The sequence below is a fragment of the Garra rufa genome, chromosome 5 (genome assembly GCF_049309525.1).
Source record: "Garra rufa chromosome 5, GarRuf1.0, whole genome shotgun sequence".
In the NCBI taxonomy this organism is placed as follows: domain Eukaryota; kingdom Metazoa; phylum Chordata; class Actinopteri; order Cypriniformes; family Cyprinidae; genus Garra; species Garra rufa.
Window position 1 is genome coordinate 50,716,234 of NC_133365.1, and position 14,090 is coordinate 50,730,323.

The 14,090-nt window shown below is 34.0% G+C and overlaps 1 protein-coding gene across 1 annotated transcript in view; it reads left to right on the top strand.

The window, feature by feature from the left end:
- The first annotated feature begins 4,357 nt into the window (after positions 1-4,357).
- Positions 4,358-14,090, top strand: part of pdlim5a (PDZ and LIM domain 5a) — a 59,247-nt gene continuing 49,514 nt past the window's right edge. Inside the window, exons 1-2 of the mRNA XM_073840516.1 lie at positions 4,358-4,565; positions 11,812-11,975. Coding sequence (XP_073696617.1) covers positions 11,877-11,975 — 99 coding nt within the window. The 5' untranslated portion in view covers positions 4,358-4,565; positions 11,812-11,876. The remainder of the gene's footprint in view (positions 4,566-11,811; positions 11,976-14,090) is intronic.

Sequence of the window (14,090 nt, forward strand, 5' to 3'; positions counted from 1 at the left end):
TAAAATATTATTTATAGGACATAATCAGTCTGACTACATTCATCGTTATTTTGTCTTATTTTATTTTATTTTATATTTTATTTTATTTTGACATTTTTTTTTTTACTTTTCAAGACATTATATTTACAAATTGGTATATATATAGCCTAACGGACACGTGTATATATATATATATATATATATATATATATATATATATATATAAATGGCTACATAATAGTACAAAATACAATAACTCTTGAAATGTGTCGTCCATATAAAGTAAAAAAAAAAAAAGAATAGTTTTATTGGGGATGCGGGAAGGTCTTTGTAATGTTTTGTTTTTCTTTTTTTTCTTTTTTTTTTTTATTAATGCTTGAACAGATAATACAAAAAGAACAAAGCCAAGGGATCACATACAAATCCATAAAATAATGACCAATAATTTAAATTAAAATGATGACAAACACAAACATATACACATTAAAAGTAAATAAACATTGATACAAAGAAAAAAGAAAAGAAAAAAAAAAACACCCGAATTTACATGAAATTACAATGATGTTACAAAGAAATTGAAACAAACACATATAAGGAAAGCTTCTACAAATTCAGGTTTTCTTTAAATAACTCAGTATAATAATTCAGGAATCTTGTATTTTTTTATTTTTTATCAGGTGAAGAGATTTTAGAAGTGATTTTATTTCAATTTTAAAAAGGGGATAAGAAGGGGAACTATTTGAAAATTTTTGTTTGTGAATGAAAATCTTACCATATAAAATAAAAAAGTTTATAATATGTTCCAGGGGTTTATTTTTAGAATTATTATAATGAAAAATAATATCTTTTAAACTAAAGGAGTGTACAACGTTGGCAGAGTAATGTTTTGTTTTTCTACAGGTCCAGCCCATGCTTTGATGACGTCACTTGCGGAGGGACCGTGAACTAGTGATGTGCGATACCACTGGTTTCCTATCCGATCCGATACCAAGTAAAATGAAGGCGAGTATCGGCGATACCGATCCGATACCGATACTTTTCCCAAAAATTACTGTTTGGGAAATTTAAGTAACAAGTAGTGGACTCAAAAGTGTCACTTCATACTGAATATGAGACATATTATGGGTTCTTCTTGTTTAATGATGAAGAATTATCATACAAAAAAGAGCCAACTTACATATTTATTGACAGAATCTAGGCATCTTAAAACGACTGCCTGAACATCTTAACATAAAACAATAAACATTCACACTTTTTGGTTTAGAGACATGTTAATCCGGTCCCCTTGAAGATTTTTAACCTTCCCTCAAAATTTCTCTCATTCACAGGTTTTTGTTTAGGAACAACAACATATTAACAGTTTTTCCTTTGAGTCTGCTCCTTTTTTTGCTCACAACCTCGCCTGCCTTTGAAAAGATTCTCTCTGCAGGTACAGAAGAAGCAACGATTCCCAGGTATCTGACTGCAAGTTTGCTCAGGGCTGGGAAGGTTTGTTCATGCTCTTGCCACCAAAGTAGTGGATCCTTATCTCGGGGGATCAGTTTTTCCTCTGAGTACCGACGTACTTCAATGAGTACATCAGTGGAAGCTGACCGATGATGTTGGCTTGACAAAACCTGTTTGTCAAAATCGGTCCATATCCCTCCTTTGGTAGCAGCTGAGCCAGATGGTGCAGGACCCTGATTAGACCCTGAGGTAGAAGGCACTGAGGTAGAGCTAGCAGTAGGCATTGAGCTTGGAGTTAAAGTGAAAGCTGACTCTGCTGTCTGACAAACTTCCTGCATTTCAGCGCAGAGGCGTTTTTTCATTACCTCAACATTGTCTTTGTCTCGAAATCCAAGATGTTTAAACCTAACATCTAGAAAGGTACTGGCAGCTAGACAGTGAATGCTCTCAATACCCCTAAATCTGCGCTGACACTGCTGTGCCAGCTGTGTGGCAAGAGGACTGCCCTGACGTTCACAAGCTGCCACTGACCTGTGAATGAGTGACACGAGTGGAATCACTTTGGACACTGAAACATGTTTTGCAGCTGAAATGTCCCGGGTTACTTCTTCAAATGGTTGGAGTGTGTCAACTGTTTGCTTTATGAAGGATAATTCTCCCACGTTTAAACACAGTGCATTTTTTCCTAAAAGGCAGAGGGCTGTGGTTACAGCTTCATTTTGCTCATAGAGCCTCTCTAGCATGTAAAAGACAGAGTTCCAGCGGGTCTCTACTGACTGAATTAGCTTGTGTTCTGCTATTTTCAGCTGTTTCTGAATATCCCTGAGTTTCTCTGTGGCCTTACTGCTGTGGTGAAAAAATGAGACAATTGCACTGCATTTTTCCAGGACCTTCACCATTTCTGGGACATTTTTGAGACTGTCCTTTACAACTAGATTTAGTGTATGTGCAAAACAAGGATGATGCCTCCATCCTGCCTTGTGTACTGCTGCAACCATATTTGCAGCATTATCTGTCACAACTGCAACCACTTTCTCAGTTATGCCCCATTCTTCTGTGATACGCCTAAGCTCTAAGCTGATATTATCAGCTGTATGCTGCCCATGGAACACATGGGTTTCCAAAACAAATTCCCTCATTTGCCAGTTTTCAATGACATGACATGTTACAGTCAAATATGCCTCTGTGGACACTGAAGTCCACATATCAGTGGTAAGTACGACACTATTAACATCTTGCAAAGATGACTTTACTTTGCCTTTACACTCATCATACATGTTTACAAGATGAGTCTCTGTGAGCTTTTTTCTTCCTGGGAGTTTGTACTTTGGATCAAGAGCTCTCACAAATCCCTGGAACCCTTGGTCCTCCACTATAGACAGGGGCTGGAGGTCTTTTACTATCATCTCTCCCAGGCATCTTGTGAGTTCTGCTGCTCTTGGGGAATTATCTACAAATAATATAGAATACAAAGGGCAAATTAAATGATAAACTGCATTGAATGCTTGATCTTACTTGATCTATGAAAACAATCTTTTAAAATAGCTTCCACAAAGTAGAAAGGAAATGGTACTTTACATACAGTTTCTATTTTATAAAAAAATGCTGTGACTCAAATTTAAATGGCTAGTGCAATACATAATTAGAGAAGTACCCTAATAACTTCATAATTGTCAGAACCCACATTTAGAAATTTCAATTTAACCATCAGTCAAAACAAATGAGACAGAGAATAATACAACTGAGAATTATTCTATTGATACAATATTATCTGTCTTCTTACCAATCAAATACTTTTCCTGGCAAACATACTGTGAAGTCCAATGCAGTCTTGTCAATGTAATTGAAATTATCTACTCTGCAGATAACCTTACTAAATCTGGGCTGGCTGAATTGATGTGTGATTATCTCAGGGACACATTTTACTCCAAGCTGAACTATTGCAGACATTTTGGTCATTTAATTATTTCATTACTTATTTATTTACTTTATTTTAGTAAAATGTGTCCCTGAGATAAACGCACATCAATTCAGCCGGCCCAGATTTAGTTAGGTAAGGTTATCTGCAGAGTAGATCATTTCAATTACATTGATAAGACTGCATTGGACTTTACAGTAAATTTGCCAGGAAAAGTATTTGATAGGTAAGAAGGCAGATAATATTGTATCAATAGAATAATTCTCAGTTGTATTATTCTGTGACTAATTTGTTTTGACTGGTTAAATAGAAATTTCAAAATGTGGGTTCTGACAATTATGAAGTTATTATGGTACTTCTCTTATTATGTATTACACTAGCCATTTCAATCTGAGTCACAGCATTTTTTTTATAAAATAGAAACTGTATGTATAACCAAAGTTCTAAAACAAATTTGTTTTAAGAATTCAGGGAACTGCCGTTGTTTTATCATTGTCACTTAAACCTAAGCCCCCAAAATACAGCCACATCGCCTCATTTTCTCCCTAGTCTGTACCTGGATAGTGCCTGCCTGCTGCACCAAAGGACTCTGAAAGCGATGTCTGTCTCGCCCTAGCAGCACCTGTACCTCTCCTTTCCTCCTCCTCTGACCGCCTCGTCATGACGTCGTCATATTCTGTCTTGTGATTTATATGTAGATGTTTGATTAGGTTTGTGGTATTACCACAGTACCTCACTGTTTTGTTACACATGTCACAAACCGCCTCGTTTGAGTTTATGGAAGTGAAGTAGCTCCACACATAACTTCGCTTGCGTTCAGCCATATCCAATCCGCCGGACTGACAGCGTGACTGAACAACATGTGCCAGCGGACTGAGTGGCTTGCGATTGCGAGCTGTGTCTGCAGTTGTACAGTGCCATATCACGCACATGACTTGGCAGGCGGAAGAACAAGTAGTTCCGACTAAGTTGCCATTATTCAGATAAACTAGGGTAATTGTGGTTACCTTCTGCTGTATTTCTATTTCCAATAAACTACATATTTGCTCCAAATTACTGAAATATCGATATTTTGATAAGATAATCGATTCTAGAACATACAAAGCTGGTATCGGAGATATCGATATTTTAATATCGATCCGCACATCACTACCGTGAACCTCGCAGCGCTGCCGCAACCGCACAGACGCGACGCGACTCATCTTCAGACCTGCACACACAGGTAAGCGCGAGTTCATCACTTGACAAAAGACAGGAGGAACTTTAAAACCGTCGTAGGAGCATAGCCATGTGAATCAAGGGTTTTAAATGAATTTCAGTTAAATACTTTTTAGTTTGTGGGAGACCGGGGCAAGTTGTCACAACAGCACTTGCTGTTTATTGACACCGATTTGAAAAGAATACGTTTGTTTAAAATGTAAAAATAAGCAATTCTCCCCACAACATTCTGTATTTGAAATGTATAACAGACTACTGTTCAGGCAAGTCTTTGGAAACGTTTTTGAAAACTATTTGAGAGAGAAAAAAGTGCATTAATATACAAGTATGCCATTGTTTTGGTTAAATTAACTCACAGAACTAACTCATGTCTTTATATGAATGTGACAACTTGACCTGTTCAACCTTTTATTATACACTGGTTTTTATTATCTGTCTTCTAATGATGTATGGCAGTTTTTTTTTTTCTTTTAGTTGGTTACCAAACCCTTAAAAAAACATGACTTTGGATATTTAGTTATACTATTTAATGGCAGTCACTGATTAAATTAATGAATGCTTTTTGTAAAATATGTTAGGTTTGATAACAAAAAAAAGTTAAAAATGAGCTCAATTCTACTTTGTGTTGACATAGCAAGTTGCTTAATTTTTTTATAACAAATTAAATAAATGTAGAGTGTGAAACAGTAAGAATGAGCTGGCATCAACGGTGAAAGCGATTAACATTTGGTAGTATTGTTCAGGAGCTGTAATGTCTCATTGATGTCTCAGGGGGCCCCATATGGATGGGGGGATGTCATATGTTATTCGGGCCGGGGTCGATGTCTGTCTTCACCTCTCTGGATGAGCACATTAGACAGACAGCAGATGAGAAAAATGATTTAAGCATCACCAATTTACCATATATAAAAAGTGCATGTGTTAGTGATTTAGTGATACAGTGAGATGAGATGTTTTGCAGTGCTTAGTGTTTAGTTCCATACTGATGTATCGTAAAAATTTGCCTAATTTTGTTAAAAGTCAAAAATTTTAGACTGAAGTTTTTTTTAACACATTTTCTTTCCTGGACATATTTATTGGTATAAACCATAAATAAACTTTTTAAAAAAATATTATTTATAGTATTGAGTCCAACTACAATAAATTATTATTTTATTTTATTGTACACATATCTTTTCAGAACTTCTTATATTTGGTATAAACAATAAATTAACTTATTTTTATTTATATGACTGAGTCAGTCCATCTACATCAAGTCATTATTTTATTTTATTTTATTTTATTTTATGTGTAAAGTCTGTACTGTATACAGTACAGACTTTACACATAATTTCCACCACATATTTATAACTGGTATAAATCATAAACTAACTTATTTATAAAAGATTATTTTTAGGACTGAATCAGTCTGACTACATCAAATCATTATTTTATTTTATTTTATTTTATTTTACACATAATTTCCACCATATATTTATAATTTGTATAAACCATAAATTAACCTATTTTAAAATATTATTTTTAGGACTGAATCAGTCTGACTACATCAAATTATTATATTTTATTATTTTATTTTATTTTACACATAATTTCCACCACATATTTATAACTGGTATAAATAATAAACTAACTTATTTAAAAAGTATTATTTTTAGGACTGAATCAGTTTGACTACATCAAATCATTATTTTATTTTATTTTATTTTATTTTATTTTATTTTATTTTATTTTATTTTATTTTATTTTATTTTATTTTATTTTATTTTATTTTATTTATTTATTTATTTATTTATTTATTTTTACACATATTTTTCCAGGACATATTTATAATTGGTATAAACCATAAATTAACTTCTTTTTTTATATTATTTATAAGACTGAATCAGTCTAACTCCGTTAAATAATTAATTTTATTTTATTTCATTATTTTATTTTAATTTAAATTTTTACACAAATTTTTCCAGGACATATTTACAATTAAACACTAAATTAACCTTTATATATATATATATATATATATATATATATATATATATATATATATATATATATGATTTATAGGACTGAATCAGTTTAACTACTTTAAATCATCAATTTATTTTATCTTATTTTTACACATATTTATAATTAGTATAAACCATAAATGAACTTTATTTTTTATATTATTTATAGAACTGAACTACATTGAACTTTTTTATTTTATTTTATTATTTTATTTTTACACAACTTTTCCAGGACATTATATTTATCATTTGTAGAAACCTATTTTTTCCTATTTTTTATAGGTATGAATCAGTTTAACTACATTAAATATTTTATTTTATTTGGGCTTTTTGAGACATTATCTTTTATTTCTTTAGCTTTTTTTAGCTTCATGATTTTACCTTTTTGGATGAACTGTTTCTAGCTTCTTTGTAGTATCTTTGCCTTTAAATGTGCCAGTTTAGTGTATACTTGCATTTTTTGAATGAAATTGCATGCATCTTTGTGATCACTGACTCTTTCACAAACACGCACAGCAAGCAGATGCTCAGATGCACAGACGCTGTTTCATTATTTATTTTTAGCATGCAGAACATTGATTGGTCCTTGTGAAGATCTGCTCCCTGTTCCAGGAACTAGCGCCTTTTGGGGCTTTAGTTATTAGTTATTAGTAGTGTTGTCATAATAAGCATTACTATTACTGTTGCTCTTATTTAGAGATTTGAACAAACTCCAAACACAGCTCTTGAGTATTTAACTTCAGCGTTTTACCCGTCCAAACATCTTTTCTGTGCAATTTGAGTTCCAGGTTTAAAAGTGTTGTCAGCAGGTTAGAGACTAGTCTGGTGTAATTGCATTGATTAAGTGCAGACAGATTGGGATTAAATTAGATTAGAGTGAAGTCGCATACAGCCAGACAGTTTCTGTGTGTTCACGTGCATGATATTTTTATTCAGAAATGTCTCTCACGCACACTCTAATGGTCACTTATATGTGGTTAATGCAGTAAAATCTCTTTGTAATGCTAATAAATCAGATCATCTAAACCCATCAGCTAGACGAAACACAACACAAAGCAACAATCTGTTTTCCTTGTGTCTCCCACTGGAATCGCTAGATCTATAACGCATGTTGTTGGAGAAAACTGTAAACTAGAGAGGCACTTAATCCGACAGCTATTATGAACACACACACACACACACACACACACACACACACACACACACACACACACACACACACACACACACACACACACACACACACACACACACACACACACACACACACACAGGCAGCATGTATTGTTCTGGCTTTGGTCTCAGCTGTTCTCACTCAAGCCTAAAGCTACTTACTGCCGCCACTCAGCGTGCCTCTTAATGCTCTATTGTGTGTGTTTGCATATATCATTTATCATATGTCACTAATGTGATTTCCTTATTGTGTACTGCTGCGCTTCTGTGGTGGTAGAGATAAGTGTGTGTGTGTAGAGAGAGAGATGGACACATGGAGTGTGATGAGTTTTAAACTATTGATATTAGATCTGGGTCAGATACTGGACAAACCCTTCACTCAAAACACACACACACACACACACACACACATACACACACACACACACACACACACACACACACACACACACACACACACACACACACACACATGTTGGGTTTACATGTTTTATGGGGACATTCCATAGGCGTAATGGTTTTTATACTGTACAAACCATACTTTCTATCGCCCTACACCTACCCTACACCTAAACCTAGCCCTCACAGGAGATTGTGCACACTTTTACTTCCTCAAAAAAACTCATTGTGCATGATTTATAAGCCTGTTTCCTCATGGGGACCTGAGAAATGTCCCCACAAGGTCAAAATCTACTGGTATTCCTATCCTTGTGGGGACATTTGGTCCCCACAACGTGATGAATACCAGGTACACACACACACACACACACACACACACACACACACACACACACACACACACACACACGGACAGTGATCCCCAGCCCGCCTGAGGACTGACCTTATGGCTTCTTATTGTATTCAGACTTTGTTGCTGAACATTTTCTTCCATTCTTTTTTGTACATTGATGCATGTGTGTATGTATATGTATACTGTATATATATATATATATATATATATATATATATATATATATAATGTGTGTGTATGTGTGTGTGTGGATATAAGATTAATAATCACCTGTCCATTGTCCAGCTCTGAAATCACATCCTCTTCCTCTTCACACTGACTGTCAGCATGACAATAAATGTGTCTGTAGTCTATAGAAAGATAGATAGATAGATCCATCCATCCATCCATCCATCCATTTTTAAATCTTCCCATTCGTCTATCCATCCATCCATCCATCCATTCCTTGATAATTTTTAAGTCTTTCCATCCATTCATTCAACCATCTTCAGTCTTTCCATTCATCCATCTTTCCATCCATCCATCCATCCATCAACTTCCCATCTTTCCATCCATCCATCCCTACATTTTCCCATCTTTCCGTTCATCCATTCCTTTTTAAATGTTCAGTGTTTCTATCCATCCATCCATCCATCCATCCATCCATCCATCCATCCATCCATTCCTTGATCATTTTTAAGTCTTTCCATCAATTCAACCATCTTCAGTTTTTCCATTTATCCATCCATCCATCCATCCATCCATCAATTCCTTTTTTATTTTTTAGTGTTTCTATTCCATCCATCCATCCATCCATCCATTTATCCATCCATTCCTTGATCATTTTTAAGTCTTTCCATCCATTCATTCAACCATCTTCAGTCTTTCCATTCATCTATCTTTCCATCCATCCATTCATCAACTTCCCATCTTTCCATCCATCCATTCATCATTTTCCCATCTTTCCATTCATCCGTTCCATTATAATTTTTCATAATGTATCCATCCATCCATCCATCCATCCATCCATCCATTTTTCAGTCTTTTCATTCATCATCCATCCATCTATCCATTATCTTTCAGTTTTTTTCATTCATCCATCATCCATCTATTTACCATCTTCTCATTTTTCTATTAATTCAAACATCTATCCATCATCTTCCCATCCATCCATCCATCCATCCATCCATCCATCCATCCATCCATCCATCCATCCATCCATCCATCCATCCATCCATCCATCCATCTTATTATTCATCTATTCAGCCATCTTTCAGTCTTTCCATCCACAATTTTCCCATTCATCCATCCATCTGTTCATCTATCATCTTTTAATCTTTCCATCTATCTATCCATCCATTCCTCTATCAACTTTCAATATTTCCATCTATCTATCTATCTATCTATCTATCTATCTATCTATCTATCTATCTATCTATCTATCTATCTATCTATCTATCTATCTATCTATCTATCTATCTATCTATCTATCTATCTATCTATCTATCTATCTATCTATCTATCTATCTATCTATCTATCTATCTATCTATCTATCTATCTATCCATCATTCCATCATTCCACATACCCTCCGTCTATCCATCCATCAGTTTACTTGATCATATTTCAATCTTTCCATCATCCATTCAGCAGTATTTCAGTCTTCCCATCTATCTATCATCTTTCAATCTTTCCATCCATCTATCATCTTTCAATCTTTCCATCTATCTATCATCTTTTTGTCCGTCCATCTGTTTGTCTATCATCCATCAATTCCTTGATCATCTTTCAATATTTTCATCCATCCATCCATACCTCTATCATCTTTTAATCCATCCATCCATCCATCCATCCATCCATCCATCCATCCATCCATCATCCTATCATCTTTCCACCCTTCTATTCATCAGTCTATCCATCATCTGTCATCTTAACATCCGTCCATCCAACCAACCATCCGTGATATTTATACTAAATGCAAAATTGCAGTGCAACACTAGCCAGGCACAATTAACACAGTACAGTACAACATAATAGAAACATTACTATAACTTTCCATTATATGGATTTGTTTAATGAAAGTGACATTTGTCTTATTGATAGCAGATGAACGGCATTCTGAATCATGCGTGATGACAGCAAGGATCACATGTGAATCTCATCTGTATTCCAATGTTTACAGCACTCTTACTCTTTTCCCATGACGAATTATTGGACAATATGAGCAGTAGACAGAGATACTGGCAGGCTAAAGCGTTCCCTCTTGAAATGTGCTGATGACGGGACGCCCATCTGACCCCGTGGAACATTCCAGCGTCTGATCCTGATCGTCTAATCTCAGGACCTTTGTTTTGGGTTCTGGTGGCTTTATGATGGGTCCTCCTTAATATTTGGCAGCACGTCTAGGGGCCGTTCCCAAAATATCAGTGTGTGAGCCTAGCACCCCCATCCCAACCCCCAAAATACACACACACACACACACACCCTCTGATAGATGGGTATAAATGGGCAATCTGCTGTCTGTGTGGATCATTTTGTGTCAGACCTTTAGACCTGTATTGCAGAGGAGTTTGTTTCTGTTTGTCAAGAAAGTTGCTTTCTGAAGGTAAATGTATCTGATAATGATTTCATCACTTAAGCTTTGTCAAATGCATGTTAACTTAAAAATCTTGTATTATTTGACAGTTTGTTGTGTTGCAGTACAGTACTGTTTAAAAGTTTGTTTTAAGGAATACTTTCATTCAGTAAGCATGCAATAAATTGATCAAAAGTGACAGTAAAGACATTTATGATGTTAAAAGTTTTCAACATTGATAATAATAAATTCTAATGCAAATCAGCGTTTTAGAATGATTCTGAATGATTATGTGACACTGAAGACTGGAGTAATGATGCTGAAAATTCAGCTTTGCGTCACAAAAATAAATTACATTTTAAAATATGTTCTAATAAAAATCAGTTATTTTAAATTGTAATGATATTTCATAATATAACATTTGAATGTATTTTCAACCAAATATATGAAGCCTTTGTGAGCATTAAAGCATGAAAAAATCTTTTGAACAGTAGTGCATATACAACTAACTTCATATGTGTTTCATAAGTCAAGCATCTCTATTTTTTATTTCTCATAAACTTCTATTGCACTAAAACTTGCCTTAGATTTTTGCAAGTAAAAAACACTAAATACGTTAACAACTGCATAGAAATGCTTTGGCAACCTCTTAGCAATGAGTTTTTCCACTCGTATTTAGTTTAGAAAAAGTAAAAAGTTAGTTCTAAATCACAAGCTTTTTCAGCAGTGTCTGACTGAACACTTTTCTCTCTCTCTGTCTGTCTTTCCAGGGCATTCTGTAAGAAGTTTGTGAGCGTTTGGCAGCCTCCGCGGGTGTGTTTTATATCAGACAGCTATGAGTGGTAAATACAGTGTGGTGTTACAGGGTCCGGCCCCATGGGGCTTCAGACTGCAGGGGGGGAAAGACTTCAACATGCCTCTCTCCATTTCACGGGTGAGTACGAACACACACACACACACACACACACACACTCATTCAAACATGATACACCCCTTCTGACCCCCCGACACCATCTGTAGCCTTTAATGATCTCTTGCTCCCCTCTTTATTCTGGTTTTGTCTGTTTTTATGTTGCTTTTATGTATAGGGAGAGCGGGGCAAGATGTGTTTTAAAACTGTGCAGTGTTTATAATGTGATCATATTTTTAGAAAAGGCCAATTTGCAGCTGCCTGTGATTGAGAGATAAACATGAGAAAAAATATTTTAGTCAATATTATGTCAAAACAAATGACATTTATTCAGGAAATAAGTCTCTTATGCTTAGCAAAGCTGCATTTATTTGATCAAAATGCAGTAAAAACTGTTTACAATTTAAAATATTTTAATATATGTTAAATGATCCTACTGATTCTTTTGTAACATCATAAATGTCTCTACTGTCACTTTTAAATAATTAAATGCATCCTTTCTGAATAAAAGTATAAATTTCTTTAAATCAATGTTGAAAACAGTTTTTCAGGATTCTTTGATGAACAGAAAGTTCAAAAGAACAGCATTTATTTGAAATAGAAAGCTTTTGTCATTATAAATGTCTCTACTGTCACTTTTAAATAATTAAATGCATTCTTTCTGAATAAAAGTATTCATTTCTTTAGAAAAAAAAAGAAAAAAAAGTAGTGTGTATCATAAATGTTAATAATTAATGAATAAAGCATTTTTTGCAGAATTATTTCAGTAGGTAAAGGGTTTATGATGCTTTTGGGTAAATTATATACGCCATAAAAAGTTGCAAATATTAAGAGCGTGACACTAGCAAAACCAATGGTTCAATTCCCAGGGAATGCACGAACTAAAAAGATGTATAGCTGAAATGCAATGCAATTCCTTTTGGATAAAAGCATCTGGCAAATGCATCAATGTAATTGTGTTTTCTGTACTCATATATTACAACTTATGTGCTAATGTACTAATGTGGACCACTTATTTTTGAAAAAGCAAATTTCTGTCTATACACTGCCAGTCAAAAGTTTTTAACAGTAAGATTTTGAATGTATTTTTAAAGAAGTCTCTTCGAGTATTTTTTAATACAAATATAATTTTTTAAATGTTTTTACTATTTAAAATAACAAATTCTAATTGAATAAATTTTAAAATGTAATTTATTCCTGTGATTTTAAAGCTGAATTTTTAATTTGCTGCTCAAAAAACATTTAATAATATTATTATGTTGAAAACAGCTGAGTAGAATTTTTTCAGGTTTCTTTGATGAATAGAAAGTTCAGAAAAACAGCATTTATCTGAAATAGAAATCTTTTGTAACATTATAAATGTCTTTATCATCATTTTTAATCAATTTAAAGCATCTTTGCTAAATAAAAGTACTACTTTCTATAATTTTCTTTCCCAAAAAAGACAAGTATTGAATGTATAGTGTATAATGTTACAATGTTATAAATATTGTTAATAATAATAATAATAATGTTTCTTGAATAGCAAATCAGCATATTAGAATGATTTCTGAAGGATCATGTGACTCTGGAGTAATGATCCTGAAAATGTAGCTTTGATCACAGAAATAAATTACATTTTAAAATATATTCAAATAGAAAACAGTTATTTTAAATAGTAAAAAAACATTTCAGAATTTTACTGCTTTTGCTGTACTTCAGATCAAACAAATGCAAGCATGGTGAGCAGAAGAGACTTCTTAAAAAACATTACAAATCTTACTGTTCAAAAACTTTTGACTGGTAGTGTATATTTATAGGTGCTTTTTTTTTTTTTTTACGTCACTTGATAGCAGATATTCGGAAATATAATTATGACATTTCCTCTCGACTACAGAGCCATCCTAAGTCACAAGTGGCACAGTTTACCCGCTCCCCCTGGAATATTTATCTCTTTATCTGTTAAGTGATCTATGTAACCTTTCCTTTCCACCTGTTCATACTTTTTATTTCCTAATGAGTCTTCCACCCTCTCTGTATCTACAATATCTCTCTCATACACACACACACACACACACACACACACACACACACACACACACACTCGTTTAGATGCACTTATGTCACACACCCATTTGGGCTGCCAATGCATGACAGCTA